Source organism: Ornithorhynchus anatinus, chromosome 9 (assembly GCF_004115215.2).
Source record: "Ornithorhynchus anatinus isolate Pmale09 chromosome 9, mOrnAna1.pri.v4, whole genome shotgun sequence".
Classification (NCBI taxonomy): Eukaryota; Metazoa; Chordata; class Mammalia; order Monotremata; family Ornithorhynchidae; genus Ornithorhynchus; species Ornithorhynchus anatinus.
In genome coordinates, this window is record NC_041736.1 from 39,337,397 (window position 1) to 39,356,746 (window position 19,350).

Consider the following 19,350-nt stretch of genomic DNA (forward strand, 5'->3'; position numbering starts at 1 on the left):
TGAGACCTCCCATTTGGAAACTGCTGGACAACTGCTCCATCAAAAACCTACACAAGAGTCCCAGGACCATGATTTGATCCCAGCTCTGCCCCTTACTTCTTAAAATGCCTTGTCTGTGGGGAAGTCCATCTTTTGTTCAATCATATTTATTGAATGCTTACTGTGTATAGAGCACTGTACTAACCACCTGGGAGAGTACACTATAACAATTAGTCGAGTTGGTAGAGACATTCCCTGCTCAGAGTGAGCTTACAGTCAAGAGGGGGAGACAGACATTAATGTAAATAAATTACAGATATGTACATAAGTGCTACGGGGCGGAGGGATGAATAAAGGGAGTAAATGCAAGTGCATTCATGGGATGGGAATGGATATTGTGTCAGACATCCCTTCCTGAGGTACTATGGGTAAAAATGACCACAGCCCACTCTGCCACTCTCCAGGGGTGGATCAGCTATGCATGCATGCAGATGTACAGGAGGTGTCTGAAGATTCATATACTGAGCTCTCTCTTTGAGGACCAGCAGGACCAGGAGGCTCCCAGGGAACCTGGAGGAATTGCATGTGACGTCAAGCAGGGAGCTGGAACTAGCCATTACAGCACCTGGGATGGAAAAGAAAATTCCCCCTCTGCCTTAGGTGATAATAGGGGCCAACACAAGCAGTGAGAGATCCCTGGGTGGGTGGGTAAGTACTTTGCTGAGGGGGTCAAAGAGCAGAACTACCTGATCCTTTATCTGTTCTATGGTATGAACCAACACATGCCTGCATACATAACTGCACGTGTACACACACACACAGATTCTGTCTGGAGAAATTGCTTCCAGAATCCAATTAAGCACTACCCTTTAAGTACCTGATACAACTACAACACCCTCAGCCCCTCAACATTTATGTACATAGCTGTCATTTATTTATATTGACATGTTTCCCCTTCTAGACTGTAAGCTTATCGCAGGCAGGGAATGTGCCTATCAACCTGTTATATTGTATCTTCCCAAGCACTTAGTTCCCTTCATGCAGTAAGTGCTCAATAAATACCATTGACTGATTGATTAATTGATCCCCATCAGGCTCAATGGAGGCGGGGGCAGTGTAGGCAGTTGAACTACTGGAGCTCCCAACCCTATCTACCCAGAGCTATAAATGGTGGTCTTGCCACTGTTCTTCAATCAACTCTAGACTTTCAGCAGCCATAGGCTCACACCACTGAAGTTACACTCCCATAGGAGCAACTCATCCTAAAAAGATTTCCATACTGAATTTAAATATCTGGACTGTGTTCACAATGCTGTGGTGATGGTCCCACACCTTTCCCAGGTGCTTAACAATATTAACTGTGGAATTTATTAAGCATTTCCTGCATGCTAACCACAACTAAGTGCTGGAATAGATACAATAGAATCAGATCAAACACAGTCCCCGTTCCACATGGGGCTCACAGTCTGAGAAGGGAGTACGGGCATTGAATCCCCATTTTATAGATGAGGAAATCAATGACGTTAACTACTTGTCCAAGGTCACATAGTAGGTAAGTGATGGAGCTGGGATTAGAAGCCAGATGTCCTGACTTCCAGCCCTGGAATCTTTGCCTTGTGGTCTCACTTTCAAAATGTGGCCAAGCTGACTCTGTTTGGAGCCCTGGGGAATTGTTTTGGGCAGGGAATGTTTCTGTTTCTTGTTGTATTGTACTCTCCCAAGTGCTTAGTACAGTGTTCTGCACACAGTGAAAGCTCAGTAAATATGACTGAATGAATCATATTTATTCATGACTCAGCTGTTTTGCTTTATCCAGATCTGCGGCCTTGAGAACAGGCACTACCCATTCAAACCAGAGCGTCTCCAGAAACGGGTAACTTTTAAAATATGAGAGGTGAACCCCAACCCGACAAAGCATCATTGGTTCAGACTCATCGCTTATTGATGGGGGTCTCATCCTTCCTTCTTGTTTCCCACAAAAACCCCCAAACTGCTCTCCCTGTTGCCCAAGCTGACTGATCCAAAACGACTGACTTGTAATGAGAAGTGTACGCATTTGACAAGCTCAATAGCGAACACTGCTGAGAAGCCGCTCAGTGATTCAATTACTGTTTTAAAATTAGTGTTTTGTACACAACACTCCTGCAGAAATTGAAGAACATAGCTATGAATTGCTCATCAAATCATGGTTCCCACTGACTGCTTCACACCTTGTCAAGCACACAGCATGCCTTCTGCTGATAAGGAAATCTTTCCAAGTGCCATGTTTTTTTAAGTGTTACCATGTCAAAAGTGGTCTCAAATTACTATAAAGTAAATGTGTTCGGAGGCTATTAAACAGAAGTGGTTCTACAGCAGATTTGTTTGTTCCCCTATCAGTCTATGGTTCATATAAAATTTCCAATCTGTCTAGACACTTTTATGAAATGTAATTAAAGGTGTATTTGCTACAAAAGGAGAATGGCTCAGTTTTATGGTTGAGTGCCCGATAACATTGTTGATTACACTCAGGTCTTTGAAATGCAACTTGGCTAGTTTTTCCAAGAACTAGACCCCAGTGATTTGCATGAGGAAATTCCTGAAAACCCTTGGACACTGACCCTAAACTAGTACTTTTCAACCTGTGGGTTGTTTGGGGCAGAAAATGTGTCTGTTCATTGTTGTATTGCACTCTCCCAAGCACTTAATATAGGGCTCTGCACACAGTAAGCGCTCAGTAAATACAACTGGCTGCCTGAAACGTTAAAGGAGTATCCCACCTCTAAAGTGGGAGCAGCGTGGTTCAGTGGAAAGAGCCTGGGCTTCGGAGTCAGAGGTCATGAGTTCCACTCCCGGCTCTGCCACTTGTCAGCTGTGTGACTGTGGGCAAGTCACGGCAAGTCACTTAACTTCTCTGTGCCTCAGTTACCTCATCTGTAAAATGGGGATTAACTGTGAGCCTCGTGTGGGACAACCTGATTACCCTGTATCTACCCCAGCGCTTAGAACAGTGCTCTGCACATAGTAAGCGCTTAACAAATACCAACATTATTATTATTATTATTAAAGTGTGGAGAATACTTGCCTGGAGGGAAACCACAGAGGCCATTTGTTTTTCTAAGGAAAGATCAGGATAAACAGTTTCCTTGCTTTCTTTAGATAATTGCTGAAGGGACTTCCATGTAAAGGGGTATTTACTGTTAGTTTGCTTTGTCCCCATAAGCATGGTTTGATTTCTCCCCCCTAAGTCATCATTCGACAGCTTGCCATACCCCCACCAGAGATATGGGTTGAGGTACTGCTATAGGGACCTTCAGTAAAAGAAGGTGAAAAGCCCTGGTCTAAACCATCCCAAGGGGCTCATGGTCTAAGTAGGACAGAGAACAGGAATTGAATCTCCATTTTACAGATGAGGAAACTGAGGCACAGAAGGGTTAACTGACTTGCCTGAAGTCACACAACAGGTAAGTAGAAGAGGTAGCATTATAACCCCAGTCTTCTGACTCCCAGGCTTATGCTCTTTCCATTAGACCATGCTGCTCCCACTTGGAAAATACAACCAATATAACTTTGCAGTTTTGTCTAGACTTTTAGTTGAAAGCTCTGGAAGCAGCATCCAAGGGTAAAAGAAACTGCCTTCTGTTCCTCCTGGAACTACAAAACCCTAGGACTGGGAGCAATTTCCAAAGATCATCAGGTCTCCAGGCAGGACTTGATATAAATAACCCTTCTCCCACCCTCACACAGCTTCCCCATCTTCTTTTGAAATGCACTCTGGAATATCTCCTAGCTTCCACCACTACCATCAAGAAGTTCCTCGGAGCATCTGACCTAAAACCCTCCTCCTCCAGTTTAACTATAGACTGTTATGACCTGTGCTCATTAGACATTCCAGTATCAAAAAAAGCAAAGTGTGAGTTCAACAGTTATGCGCCCATTGCTGTTACTGTTCCATTAGATTGCAAACTCTTTGAAGGTAGAAGCAGCATGGCCTAGTGGATAGAACATGAGCCTGGGAATCAGAAGGACCTGGGTTCTACTCCCAACTCCTTCACTTGTCTATTATGTGACCTTGGGCAAGTCACTTCACTTCCTCTGTGCTTTGGTTACCTCATCTGTAAAATGGGAATTAAGACTGTGAGCACCAAGTGGGACATGGACTTGTATCTACCCCAGCACATAGTACAGTGTCTAGCACATAGTAAGCTCTTAAATACCATTAAAAAAAAAAAGACAGAAGCCAGGTCTTTCACTATGATTTTTCTCTCCCAAGCACATGATAAAGTGTTCTGCTCACAGTAGATGCTCAAAAAAGATGATGCTCCCAGACATAAAAGTGCAGGCCATTCCATAAAGCTTGATGTTTCTCAAAGGTTCCATCTCCCCTGCCATTCCCTTACTGGCTGAAGCTGTCTCCACATCAATTTTCTGAAGGATCTGAGACAACTGGGATTTTAGGCACAAAATTAAGGAGTCAGAGCAAGTTAGCTTCCTTCACAAGTCAGCTCAGGCTTTACTTCAAAAGGCTCTGAACAGTAACAGCCAAAGGGAGAGCAATCAGACTCTGCACTCTTACAAACTGCCTTCATGGAAATTATTTATCCAACTTTTTTTTCTGTCATGAAACCCCAGTGACTTCTTAAGTTATTGTTTTGTGAATGACTTCTGACTCCTTGGGCAGGGGGATTAGATCACTTTCTAGCTATATAAATGGCTCAAGGAGAAGGCAAGGTAATGTTAATAATGGCTGTGAAGCCACAGAAAGGTAATTACATAGCTGGGATAAAAAGAAAGACATTCTTTATTGCCACCTCTGCCTCAAATTGATGGTGGGGACAGGGAGCTGAGACAGAAGCTACTCCTCCTCCTGCTTATTTCTCCCCATCCTCCCTTGTGGATTCTCTTCACCGCGCAGGGGGTAGACCATTACAGAAGAGGAGCCTGAGACCAACCTCTCTGATTTTTCCCCCCTACAATAGGAATGTGTTTCTTTTTTTTCTTTCCAGCAAAACGTTAGCTGCATAGCTAAAAAGCCAAGGATTAGGCCCCTAGGTCTGTTACTTGAAGGTGACTCGGGAGCCTAGGATCTGGAGTGCCAGACCTCTCACACCTTCGGTCTCCTCCACCACAAGGCAGCTATCCTTGTGGCTACTGCACAATTTCACATGAACCCTGGACCTCTCTGGGCCTCACTCTGGTGGGTGGGACAATTGATGTTACTCTCCTGAGTGAGGGTTCCAACTGCCCTTCCTTTCCACGACCTTGGGGCCTTCGGGTCTGTCTAGTAGCAATCTAGTTGGGGCTGAGGGGGAGGCTCCATATCATACTCCCCAATTTAGGGCAGTCATTTTCCTCCTTTGATCCTGTTTCTCATTGTAAAACTTGTCATCAGTCCAACCTGCCTCCCAGGGAGGCCGTTTGGATGAATGAAGTGTCCGTCCAGTGCTATGAGACTCAGGAAAAAATGGTTTTGCTATGAATGCTAGTCAAAACCACCTTACAATTTTGCTACGCTTGTGTTGTCTCCTCCCAAGTCAGTCACCAGTTACACTGCCAACCTCTTTCAAGGGAATACACATACACACGAACTACTTACCCACCGGTGGTTCATATGTGCCAACATTAAAAAATGTTACTAAGCGAATCATTTCTCTCTCTCACTAGCCCCGAAACCATTCCCCAGTCTGCCAGAGGTTCTCCAGGTGCGGCTTTCAAGTTGTGATGCTGCATCCCTCAAAGCCAGTGCTCCGTTCATCTGGCTTTTCAGTTGCTAAGAGAATACAAATATTCAAACAAACAGACATAAAACACACTGAGTAGAAGCTTATGAATTTATAATAGATCAGCAAGAATGTATGTAGCAGAAATACAGAAGCTTATGATTTACAGAAGGGAGTTTGAGCCTGAGGGTTGGGTTTTCACTGGAATTTTAAAGTAGGGAAATGACAAGGTGCATGTGGCAAAGCAGAAGGAGAGAGCATCAGAGAAGAGGAGTGGAGGGGGATGATATGGATGGGGGACCCAGAGAAATGAGATTCATATGGAAAGCAGGAGTAGGAGTTGTGAGCAGCTACACAAAGGAGCTGTCCATAAAAGCCCACATTTGGGAGTTTTTGTTTGAAAATTGATTGGGAGCCACCTTGGGCTCTGTGACTAGGAGGAACTTGGAGACTGACCCTTGAGGAAATAAATTTTTGCCATTCCTATTGGGAAGGATAGACTGGGAAAAGGAGAGGCTGAAGACAGAGTCCCATAGCACGGCCAGATGTGATGTAGTTTGGACCTGAGCTAGGAAAGGAGAGGAATTGTCTGACTAATGTCACTCTGTATGAGTTATTCGGTAAGGCACAGTTTGGCCCTAGATGGAGTGTGTGGGAAATAGCGACAAAAATGACACCCAAGGGGTAGGCTGGGTGGTTAGTTGTGTTTTATTAGAGACAGGAAAATAGAAACAGCATTTGGTTTGAAGAAAGTAGCTCTCTGATGCAGGTTGAGTTACTAGGGGGTGAGCCACCCCAGTGGAAATAATCCTGGAAGATGAAAAGATCCAAAAGTGGAGACAAGGAAAGGGGGTTAGGGACCACCAGGGTCAGAGTAGAAATGCTCCAACACTATGTGCCCTGGGACACTGATGACTTCAGGAAAACAGCCAATGTACATGATGACCTGCTACCTCTGCTCCCTCTTCACCTCCCCTCAGCTAAGCCCCCTTTCCCCCCTTTCCCTCTGCTCCTTCCCCTCTCCCTTCCCCTCCCCTCACACTGTGCTCATCTGTATATATTTTTATTACCCTATTTATTTTGTTAATGAGGTGTACATCCCCTTGATTCTATTTATCGTGATTAAGTTGTCTTGTTTTTGTCCATCTCCCCTGATTAGACTGTAAGCCCGTCAATGGGCAGGGATGGTCTCTGTTGCCGAATTGTACATTCCAAGTGCTTAGTACAGTGCTCTGCACATAGTAAATGCTCAATAAAAACTACTGAATGAATGAAAGGAGGGGAGAAGAGGTGACAAGGGGAGAGGGAGGGGGATGGGGACAGACTCACCAAGCTGTACCACTAGTACAATTTCATTGCCACTGATGCCCCAGCAGCAAACAACAAAGACCAGAGATGGTTGCTGCAGTCTGGATAGCAGCAGCAGGGATACCCACTGCCTGGGTGACCTTGCCTTTCCGGGCTGTTTCTTGAAGATCTGTGCCTCCCCTGGAAATAATCTCTCTGGTTGCAACCGAAGCTCCAAGAAATGGCCCGGACAGGGCCAGCTCGTCTCTGCTGGTAGCTGCTGCCACCACCAAAACCGAGCCTCCCCTCCAATCTTGCTTCTCCCCTCTCCTGCCCCCAGGGATGAAAGCTAAGTCCTAACAGGTCCAGCCTGAGCCTTGTTGTGGGAAGGATGGAATCCAGGGGGCCAAAGTGAGAAGACTGGCTCCCTTCAGATCAGGGCAAAGTAGAAGCGTTGAAAATCAGGTCTGGTGCTCTTTATTTTAGGGGCGATCGATGGATTTAAAATTCTGAGATTCTAAGTTTCCCAAGACCCGTGGGACCTGCCAAAGCCTCAGAGATTAAAAATCCTAAAAACTGTAGAATGAGACACAGTATGTTAAGTGTATGTGAGGAACCATGGGGTCCTACAGAAATTGGGGGTTGACTGAGCCTCATGTGGGATCTGGACTCTGTCCTACCTGATTAGCTGTTATCTACCCCAGTGACTGGCACATAGTAAGCATTTAAATACCACGTAACAAAATGCTGGTGTCACCAATATCTGGGAATGGATCAGTTTTTCAAGGTTGAGAGAAATTAGGAAAAAGAGCTCAGGGGGTGATCAAATGTACTTTACCAATCTGATTAGGAATATGGAGCTGCAGGGATAAAAACATTCATTTTTAAAAGGTCCCTTCGTGATCTTCTGGTTGTGTTTCAGATCCATCTACTTTCAAGGCTCTCTCCACTTCAGAGTCTGCCACTCCATGCCAGGGTGGGACAGTTCAGGATCAGCATCTGTGATTTCTAAGCCCAATGTTGCAACTCCTCAAGCGACAAAACATCTCCAGGTGGTCCCCAGCAGAGATGGACAAATGCACCCACTGTTTTCCAGGATCTCCTCCTCCTCCGGAAGGTCTTTTTTCTCTCGTTCCTTTCAGAGACCAGGAAAATCTTCCCTTTCCTTTGCATCCTTCTGTTCTTTTCCCCAACTCAGTGGGAAATATGAGACTTCTATTTTTTAGATTCCTGCCTTTTTTAGATCCCATCCCAATTCCACAAGAAATTACTTTTTACAAAAATACCTTTGTAGCTCTCTCTGGCAAAAAGAAGAGTAAGAAAATAAGGCCTCAGAAAATAGGCAATTTCTTCTCAAAATATACTATGTACATTTGGACCTCGAAGGGTTTCTGCTAAAGTAGATTCTTCCACTTGCAAAAAAGAAGCAGCATGGATAAAGCACAGACTGGGGAGCAGGGGACCTGGGTTCTAATCCTGACTCTGCTAATTGCCTGCTGCGTGACCTTGGGAAAGTCATTTAATTTCTCTGTGCCACAGTTTCCTCAACTACAAAATGGGGATTCAATACCTGTTTGGCCTCCTAGACTGGAAGCTTCAGGGGGACATGGACTGTGTCCAACCTTTTATCTATCTCAGGGTTTAGAAGACTGCTTGATATATAGTGCATATAGTATAAGTATAGCACTTAAATACCATAAAAAAGAGAGAAATTATTCTTGCCCATTTCTCATCCATCTTTTCTCCAACTGAGAAGGGGCTTGGGCTGCCAGATGTCTCCAGATGGAGGTGTTTTCTTTCCTCCCCACTCTTTGTCCCCGCTGGATCTCACTGGGAGCCCTCCGCATCTAAGAGTCCCTGAAGGCATCTCTTGACATGTGTGGATTGACTGCTGGCATATTCCTGCAGCCTGGAGCCCATCTGTTCCTGCAGGCTCTTAGCCAGCTTGCTCACCACCAACCGGACGTACCCCCCATGACCAGGAAGCACCCCGCTGCCGATCATGTTGCTCAGGAAGTACCAGAGGACTGGGAGGATGTGGCGTTCCACGGCCTGAGGCTTCCGAGGATACACCGACACCACCAGCACTGAGAGACAGAAGACCAGAAAACATCATTGATTTAGGACAGGACCCTCGGACACCCTGCCTTTGCCACCCAGATTCTATTCCAGGGAGCAGCAGCACCCAGGGATCTCAAGGTGGAAGCTGACATGAATTCTCCCCACTAAAAAAACCAGGCAGAGGGTCGGGATGACTTTCTTCACTTTACGAGCAAAGGAAATGAAAGCCTGAGGAGAAGCAGTGGCCTTATGTCAGCTGTCCACTGAATCAGCCTGGTTGGAGGGAACAGCTGATGCATCACCCACTTTGGCTGTTTCCCGCTTTTCTATCCTTGAGTAAGGTGGAGCTGGAGGAAGCCGGGCCTGTCACTACTATACCTGTTGAGAACAACAACAACTACTAAGCCCTTTCCAGATCGACTGCCTTTTGGAGAGCACAGCTCTCATCTTCCCCAGTCATGTATTTACGATTCAAATCAGGGCAATGTGGGCCATCAGTACTGGCTCTGGACTGAAGGCAGAGGACATTTGGGAGTTTGAAGGGGAGTACAGCCTTACATTCCAACAACAATGTAGTCAGAAGGACCTGGATTCTAATCCTGGCTCTGTCACATCTGCTGAGGGACCTTAGACAAGTCACTTAATTGCTCTGTGCCTTAGTTACCTCATCTGTAAAATAGGGGTTAAGATTGTGAGCCCCGTGTGGGACATGGACTATGACCAACTTGATTAGCTTGTATCTATCCCATGCTTAATACATAGTAAACACTTAAATGCTATTAAAAAAAAAGAAAAGAACAAAAAAAACCCATTCCCCTACCATTGCCGCCCTCACAGCCAAACAGAGAAAGATTTCTACTCAAATTCCCTTTTGGCAGAAAGATTAAAGTCAACAGAGAACCAAATCCTGGGTTTATGGGAATTCTGCTCAAACACCAATAGAATGCCAGGGAGCTTTCCAGTTGAGGATGGCTGCAGATTCCCACCTGGGATTCATCATAATGGAGCAAGCCCTATTAAATTTAGGATTTAAGGCAGCTGGGTTAATTAGCACATGATTTCCTCCTATTAAAGTCACGCTATTTTTAGTTAGCTCTCTGAGGCAGTGGAAATTACTATCTTCTCTGCTCCCTGGCTGTTACTCCTAGATTGAAGGAGGAATTGTTACAAGTGCATTTTTGCCCTTTCGAATGAGGGTAAATTCAAGTAGATTTCTACTTAGATTTAATCCAATTAAGAACCCTATAGAAAATGACCCTGTCTTTGTTCTACTACATGGCTGCTTTCTTTCTCCAAAAGTGTCCTAATCACCTTGTGCTAGCTTGGCAACTTGGCAGGATAAATTTAATGCTTTCTAACCTCATACTCTCTCCTCTAATGCTAACCTTCTCACTGTACCTTAGTCTCATCCATCTTGCCCCCGACCTCTTATCCACGTCCTGCCTCTGGCCTAAAATGCCCTTTCTCCTTTTATATATAAGACAATTACTCTCTCCCGGGTTCAAAGCCTTACTGAAGGCACAGCTCCAAGAGGCCTTCCCTAACCCCTCATTTCCTTTTTTTCTACTCCCTCCTGTGTCACCCTGACTTGCTCCCTTTATTTATCCCCTCTCCCAGCCCCACAGCACTCATGTGCATATATTATGTGCATAATATTAATAATTATATATATTAATATTCGATTAGACTGTGAGCCCGTCATTGAGCAGGGATTGTCTCTATCAGTTGCCAAACTGTTCATTCCAAGTGCTTAGTACAGTGCTCTGCACATAGTAAGCGCTCAATAAATACCACTGAATGAATGAATCTATCTCTCCTTCTAGACTGTAAGCTCTCTGTGAGCAGGGAATATGCCTGTTTATCGCTATATAGTACTTTTCCAAGTGCTTAGTACAGTGATCTGCACACAGTAAGTGCTCAGCAAATATGATTAATTTATTAAATATCTTTGACCAGCATGGCTCTCTCTGGGTCTTAGCTTCTTGAAGTAACTGATGGAAAAGCTGAATTAAGCTGCCATCTTGCTAATGGTTTTGTGTTTCACCATGAATGAACCATCCAAGGGGTTGTCAAACTGGTTGGACTCCTCCAAGATTTCTCATCCTGATTATTGATTTGATTCAAAAGTTATTCTGGGTGGATAAGCAGCGTGGCCTAGTGGAAACAACACATGCCAGGGTGTCAGAGGACCTGGGTTCTAAATCTGGCTCTGCCTCTTGCTTACTGTGACCTTGGGCAAGTCACTTGACTCCTCTGGGCCTCACTTTTCTCATCTGTAAAATGGGGGTGCAATACCTGTGGTCCCTCCTACTTAGACTAAGTACCGATCTGATTACCTTGTACTTGACCCAGTGCTTAGACTAATGTTTTACACATAGGAAGCGCTTAACAGAAACTACAGTTGTTATTATTACATGGAAGAAGAAGGATCTGGTCCTTATTACTTTTCCATCTGTACTAATAGACTCTGGCAAAGGACCCCCTCTAATACGCAGCTGGGCTCTCTTTGTAGGTACACATCAATCTGCCCTGGAAGCACTTGAACCTAGTAGTAGTGATAGTGTTTACTGAGCGTCCATTAGGTCCAATCAAGAGCACTGTACTAAGTGGTTGGAAGAGTTCAATAGAGAAAGCAGGCACGATCCTTACCCTCAAAGACCTTGCAGTCTAGTGAGAGAGTAGCAGCACTTCTTGACCCCCACATTCAATGTGGCATACTCCCTAGCAAACTATGGAAAGCAGATTGTTTTTGACTTCTCTCTCTCTCCCCCACTTTCCCCGTTTCCCCCCGCCTTTTTCCCCACCCGCCTCTCTCCCCCACCTCTCCAGTTCAGGGCATCTGGGAAGTGATTTTCACACTTGCATGCGAATAACGCACAGAGCCTGGGATGGATCAACACTGAGTCACGGACACATTCGTGAGCCAATAGGTCAAGAGATAACCTTCCCCAACCCACCCAATCCTACCCTAAAGCCAGAAGCTGACTTAGAAAACTATCCCTGGCTACATCTTAACGCAGAGGGGCAAGTCCCACTGGGGAGAGCCGCTTCTCACCGGACAGACGCTCCGTGATGTCGCGCACAGCTCGCCCGCAGAGAAAACGTACTCGGCCGGCAAACGCTTGAAGAAGCCAGAGGTTATCTGTGGAGAATGAAAGATGGAGATGAGAAGACTGAGGATCATAACTCCTTTTCCTTTCCAAACACCTTGTTCCCTAATCCCCCTACTCCTTGGTCATTTACCATCAAGATGAGAAGCAGCATGGCCTTAGTGGAAAGGGCATATGTCTGGGAGGTAGAGAACCTGGGTTCTAATTCCAGCATTGTCACTTGCCTGCTATGGGACCTTGGCCAGGTCACTACTTCTCTGTACCTCAGTTTCCTCTTCTGTAAGTACTAGTTAGACACTTTCATCCCTACAGAAGTTATTAACATATCTGTAAATTATTTAGACTCTAGGCTGTTCCTTGTGGGCAGAGAATACATCTGCCATCCCTGTTGTATTGCACTCTCCCAAGCACTTAGTACAGTGCTCTGCACACAGTAAGCACTCAATAAATGCTATTGATTGATTGTAAAATGGGAATTAAATACCTGTATTCCCTCTCCTCTAGACACGGGATGGGGACTGTGTCCAACCTTAGTATCTTGAATCTACTCCAGAGCTTAATACAGTGCTTGGGGCACAGTAAGCACTAAATAAAAATTACAATTACCATGAGTTACCAAAAGACCTCAAAGAGTCAAAGCTGTTTTCTAAAAGATTTTATCTCCTTTGAGTTTAATTTTTCATCCTTATGACACTGCCACTGCTGACAGTGTGGAGAGGAGGAAGATCTTTTTAACTCAAGGTCTATCTATGAGGAGTGAAAGGGAAGCTTTGCAGCTGGCTTGTGACAACACCGAGAGCAAGGATGAATGGGGTAGGAATCCAGGTGGCATCAACTTTCGCTGCTTGCCAGCCCAGCTTTTGCTCGGGCTAACAGAGATGGAGTGTTCACTATGTTATTAAGCCCATGGCAACACCATGTGACAAAACATGGCAACTGTCAACCCATATCCCTGCTGCCTCCGGCACTAGAGTTGATTCACCATCATCCTTCACCACCTGCTCCTTCCTCTGTGATCAGTCTCCTCTTTCTCCTCCCCTAATCCATCAGCTCCCCATCTGCCTCAAGGATCCTCAGTGTGGACCAGCTAACTAACAATTTCAACCTACTCTACTCCTATATTTCTGAGTGATTAGCCTTATGGGAGGACAGCAAAACAGCTTGGAGATATTTTATTAAGAATTATTATTTAATTAATTTAATTAGCTATTACTTTATTCGTTAAGTGCTTCCTCTGCTCTAAGCTCTGGGATAGATTCAAGATAATCAGATCAGACATTTTCCCTTTCTCACAAGGGTTTCACAGTCTAAGGGAGAAGGTCAACAGGTATTGAATCTCCATTTTACAGATGAGAAAACGGGCAAGGAGAAGTTAAATGCCTTATTCAAGGTCTCACAGCAGGAAAGGGGTGAAGTCAGGACTTGAACCTGGATCTTTTGACTCCCAGTTCTGTGTTCTTTCTTTTTAGTGTGCTGTTTCTGGAACTGCATTCAGCATTCCCTTAGCATTATCCTTGAATTAGAGAGGAACACAAGACACCAATAGATGCACAACTGTCTTTCTGCTTTATCAGAGACTATTAAAGAAGGGAGCAGCCCGGCCTAATGGAAAGAGCACAGGGCTGGGAGTCAGAGAATTTGGGTTCTAATCCTGTCTAGTCCTGTCACTTGTCTGCTGTGTGACTTTGGGCATGTCACTTACCTACTCTATGCCTCATTTAAAAAATGGGAATCAAGTCCTTCTCTCTCCTACCTAGACCACAAGCCCCATGTGGGAAAGAGATTGTGCCCAAACTGATTATGTTACATTTACCCCAGTGTTGATTTCTCTGCATTATATATAGTAAGCGCTTGATTGCAGCTTTCGATCTTCGGGTCTACAGAAGTTGCGATCAATAAGCTGGACGACTATGGTGCAGACTGCTACACGAGAAGCACCCAACAGGGCGGAAGGTTGTGCCCAGTAAGGATTGGTGCTCCCAAGTGGCCACGAGGGACCTGATGGGCATCCTACAGGAACGGATCTCAGGTCCCAGGTGGCAAAAAGTTTCCATCAATAACCTGCACATGGAACTAGAGAACCTGGTTAAGCCGTCCCCGGGTGCTGCCCGAAACTGGGGTTAGGTCTCCCATCCCCACTGAAAAAAGCCCTGAGTGGGTAGAACTAGGGAAGGGACCGAGGAGGACATTATACAGGTTACACTGATCAGGCCTCTAAGGAGAGCCAGACATCTTCACTGGGGAAGACATTCGCACCGGGGAAGACATTCGTGGATCAGTGTTGTGTGTCCCCAGGTCAGGAGCTAAGGGCAGCCCTCAGTCAGCAATCTTACTTATTGAGTGCTTACAGTGTGCAGAACATTGTACTAAGTGCTTCAGAGAGTGTAATAATATAACAGACTCATTTCCTACCTACGAAGACTTTAGTGTCTAGAGTGGAAGACAGACATTAATATAAATCAATTTCAGCTATGTATATACGTGCTGTGGGACTGGGAGAGGGGATGAACAAAGGGAGCAAGTCAGGGCAATGCAGAAAGGAGTGGGAGAAGAGAAAAGGAGAGCTTAGTCAGGGAAGGTCTCAAAGACAGTGAGCCACACGTTCTGAGTTGTCGTGAGGGGCCCTGGAGTCAAGCATTTTCTCTGTCAAGAGAAGGATGTTAATTTAGCCAAAGTATAAGCATATTTGCTGGATGCAGGTTTTTCTACACATCCTCTCCATACCATGAATAATAAAGGCCTTTGGTTTTGTGGTTGTTGACAAAGGCAATCTCATTTATGAAGAGTCTCATTTGGAACCAGCTGTAATTTAGAAGGGAATTTACACCGTTTTCTCTGTAGTAACAGTAGACGCAGCAAATCATAAATCCACCCGAAATGGTGATATTTATGAGCTTGAGATGAGAGGTGAGGTTCAGCTCTACCTGCACAAGTTCTGACACCCTCTACCCATACACCAGCCTGAAAAACATCACCTTTCAAAGCAAGTCTCTGGCCTAAGGACCACCCAGTACTTTCTGACTCTGAAGAACAGTTGGGTTTTAGGTTTCCAGACCTTTGACCATCCCAAAATCAGGACTAAAGAACCTCTAGAGTCAGGAGAGACCTCAAAGAGTCTTTGGGGCAGGATCAGAAACACCTTACCTAAGTTGGCAATCATAGTATCCAGAACCTGGATTGCAGCTGTGTAAATCCCAGAATTCTTGGAATTCAGGTTGTCTGAGACAGCGGTGATGACAGGGATTAGCACTGGATGTAAACTCCCTTTCAAGAGGGGTACCATCTGGGTGAGTGACTCCAGTGCGTGTTGATTCACTTTTTTGTTAGAATCCTGAAGCCTCGGGATGAAATCGTCAAAGATCTATCAGAGCAGAAAAAAGCAAGAGTCCTTGGTCAATGCTAGGAGGCACAAGAAGAAATTATGGACCCATGCCACCCAGAGAAACACACATGGGGTTCACAGTCTGAGTAGGAGGGAGAAAAATTATTGAATTCATTGCTCCTTATGTTATTATGTTGGCAGTCCCCTTTTCATTTTTAGATTGTGAGCCGCTCGAAGGACAGGGACTGTGTCTAATTTGTTAAGCACTTACAATGTGCCAGACACTGTGGAAAGCACTGGGGTAGATAAAGGCTAATCAGGTGGGACACAGTCCATGTCCCTGATAGGGCTCACAGTCTTAACTTCCATTTTATAGATGAAGGTAACAGAGGCATAACAAAGGGAAGTGGCATGCCCAAGGTCACAGAGGAGATAAGTGGTAGAGCTGGGATTAGAACCCAGGTCCTTTAGCTTTTAGACCCTTGCTCTTTCCAGTAGGCCATGCTGCTTCTCAGTTCTCAAATCTAATTGCCAGGCGGGTATTCTCTCCCAGTGAATAAGGTACAGTGCTGTGTACACAGGAAAGACTCAATAACTATGATTCATTCATTCAATAGTATTTGTTGAGCACTTAGTGTGTGCAGAGCACTATACTAAACATTTCAGAGAGTACAATATAACAATAAGCAGGACAAATTCCCTGCCCACAATGAGCTTACAATCTAAATATATTACAGAGATGTACATAAGTGCTGTGGGGCTGGGAGTGGGGATGAATAAAGGGAGCAAGTCAGGGTGACGTAGAAGGGAGTGGTAGAAGAGGAAAGGAGAGTTTAGTCTGGGAAGGCCTCTTGGAGGAGATGTGGCAATAAGGCACATCTCCTCCAAGAGATGCGACTACTACTGCTAATATTCAATATTCCCACAAGGATCAGGTCAGAAAAGCCAAATGAATGGAAACATCTTGGAGTCAAGGAAACACCCCACCTGTGAAGACCCACAGGAAGCAGGAGAGAAAGGTCCCGGAGAAGGCCCGCCCCTACCTGAATTACGTTTCCGGAGACCAGTCCCCGGTGGTTTCTGCAGCACTGCAGGAGTAGCCTCACTCCCTCCGACCGCGCCTGGTGCTCCTTGGCCGACAGCAGTTCCTTCAGCTCCCTCAGCTGCTCCGCCACCTCGACACCGCGTAGCGCGGAGCGGCGGCCGGCCCCCCGCTGCAGGTCCGGGCTGCCCCTGAGAGGAGGGAGGCTGAGCTGACCAGGACCACTCTTGCCCGAGCCAGGGGAAACGCTGAGGACACAGAGCCGCTGGGAACCACTGAACTTCAGGCCCAGTAGACCCCCAGCTAACTGATGCTGGGATTTTCCATGTACTCAATCACATTTATTGAGAGTTTACTGTAAGCAGAGAACTGTACTAAGCATTTGGGAGAGTACAATATAACAATACAGCAGACACATCCCCTGCCTACAACGAGCTTACAGTCTAGCACTGGAAGCACTATAGTGCTTTTGGGCTTTTTTGGTCACTTTGCTTTTAAATGGTATTTGGTAAGCATTTACTCTGTGTCAGCCACTGACCTAGCACTGAGGTACATACAAGCTATCAGGTTGGACACAGTCCATGTCTCACAAGGGGCTTGCAGTCTTAATCTCCATTTTAAAAATGAGGTAACTGAAGCCCAGAGAAGCCAAGTGACTTGCCCAAGGCCACACAGCAGAGAAGTGTCAGAGCCAGGATTAGAACCCAGTTCCTCTGACACTCAGGGCCATGCTCTATCCACTAGGCCATGCTGCTTCTCTTGGGAAGGGCTTGGGAACTTCAGAAAAATGCTCTCTCAGCCTGTGGGTTGGCGGGGGTGGGGACACCACGAGGCACTCAACAGCACAAAGTCAAAGCAAGGGTCTTCACCCCTCTCCTCATTCTCCTTCCCCTCCCCTAGATAAATAGAAGTTGAGAGAGTTATACAGAGGAAAGCATTTAAGAAAAAACAAACAGCATGAGAAGCATCCAGGCTGAACCACAAACTTTATGACAATCCACAAAACCTGTTTGTAGGTCTAGAAAAAGCTATGATGCCAATGAAACAATCTTTTAATAAGAAACCAATGTCGCCTGGAGCTTGGACAAACCTATAGCTTCACCCCAATGTAGTGTCTTATCCCATCCTTATTCCAACTTGGAATCGCTAACCAATCCCCCTTTTCCAGGTTGCCAACACACACCTGGCATCCCCCAGGACATGATTCCCCCTAGGAACTAGACCCAGGAAACGAGGAAATGACAGATTTCAGAAAGATCAAATCAATTCCCGTCTGGAGACCCAGAACTGAGGATGCCAAGTGAGAGACAGAGAAAAGGTACCAGTACCCTTCCTTGGAGAGCAGGCCACCCCGAGACACCGTCACACTGCTGTTTGCGGAGATCTTACGGCCCTTGGCAGATGGAGGCTCGGCATTCTCTTCTCCCTTTGCAAGAGAAGACAGAGAAATGTGGTGGTGGGGGGAGTGGAGAAAGAGAAGAGAGAGAAAGAGGGGAGAAAGAGGGAAGGAAGATGAAGGGGAGAGAGAGGGAAGAGGGAGGGGAGAGAGAGAAGTGCTATTGCCAGCACTCACCCGCTGCTTGATGGCGACCATGATATCCCGCAGGTCGTGAGATGGGAGCGACTGCTTCAGATACATATCGAACTTGGGATGAGACATTAAGACGTTCATCATCTTCCGGCCATAAAACCTACCACATGGAGAAGGGATGGGAGTGAAGAAACGCCAACAGCATGGTATACCCTGTCCTTCCCCTGGAGAGTGATCTTCCCCCTCCACTTAAGTGAGGAGGATGGGGTCTCCTGAAAGTCCAAGGGTCAGAGAAGGGGGGAGATGAGGGATGGGGTGGGAGACACGGTAAAGGAGAGGATGCAGAGGTGAGAGAGAAGAGGTAAAGAAAAGCAGCATGACCTAGTGGATAGAACATGGGCCTGGGAGTCAGAAGGACCTGGGTTCTAATCCCAGCACCTTCAGTGGTCTGCTGTGACCTTGGACAAGCCACTTCATTTCTCTGTGCCTCAGTTACCTTATCTTCAAAATGGGGATGAAGACTGTGAGACCTATGTGACGAACTGTGTCCAACTGCTTAAACTGTATCTACTCCAGCACTTAGTACAATGCCTGGCACATAGTAAGCTCTGAACAAAAAAGAACAGAGGGACCCAAGGCACCATCAGCTGGATACTTCACCTGCAGCCAGAGCACTTGCACAGCGTGGTGATGACCCGCTGACACACTGACACAGGGCTGGTCTCTACTGGCTGAGCAGCCAAGTCGGGGAGCTCCCCTGGCAGTGACCACCTGAAAGCTCAAACCCGGACAGACAGTCTTGTCCACCAATCAGAGGGCAGGTGGGAGGCTGTTGTGAGCTGCTGATGAGCCAGCCCTTAACAGAACAAAGAGGACCCAGGCTGGAAATAATACAGGGACGCTGGGGTTCCCTCTAGACTGTGGTTCCCTCTAATAATAATTATGATATTGGTTTAAGAGCTTATTACGTGCCAGGCACTGTACTGAGAAGCAGCGTGGCTCAGTGGAAAGAGCACGGGCTTTGAAGTCAGAGGTCATGGGTTCAAATCCCTGCTCGGCCACATGTCAGCTGTGTGACTTTGGGCAAGTCACTTAACTTCTCGGTGCCTCAGTTACCTCATCTGTCAAATGGGGATTAAGATTGTGAGCCCCACGTGGGACAACCTGATTCCCGTGTCTACCCCAGCGCTTAGAACAGTGCTCGGCACATAGTAAGCGCTTAACAAATACCAACATTATTATTATTATTATTATTACTAAGTGCTGGGGTAGAGACTAGCAAATTGGGATGGACGCAGTCCCTGTCCCAGGTGAGGCTC

The 19,350-nt window shown here is 46.0% G+C and overlaps 1 protein-coding gene across 1 annotated transcript in view; it reads right to left on the minus strand.

Moving 5' to 3' along the window:
* Nucleotides 1–8,528: 8,528 nt before the first annotated feature.
* The window catches only part of TOGARAM2 (TOG array regulator of axonemal microtubules 2), a 33,528-nt gene continuing 22,706 nt past the window's right edge, over nucleotides 8,529–19,350 (minus strand). The window contains exons 14-19 of the mRNA XM_029071463.2: nucleotides 18,074–18,191; nucleotides 17,829–17,926; nucleotides 16,502–16,691; nucleotides 15,281–15,497; nucleotides 12,082–12,168; nucleotides 8,529–9,052 (exon numbers count right to left, since the gene is read on the minus strand). Coding sequence (XP_028927296.1) covers nucleotides 8,793–9,052; nucleotides 12,082–12,168; nucleotides 15,281–15,497; nucleotides 16,502–16,691; nucleotides 17,829–17,926; nucleotides 18,074–18,191 — 970 coding nt within the window. The 3' untranslated portion in view covers nucleotides 8,529–8,792. The remainder of the gene's footprint in view (nucleotides 9,053–12,081; nucleotides 12,169–15,280; nucleotides 15,498–16,501; nucleotides 16,692–17,828; nucleotides 17,927–18,073; nucleotides 18,192–19,350) is intronic.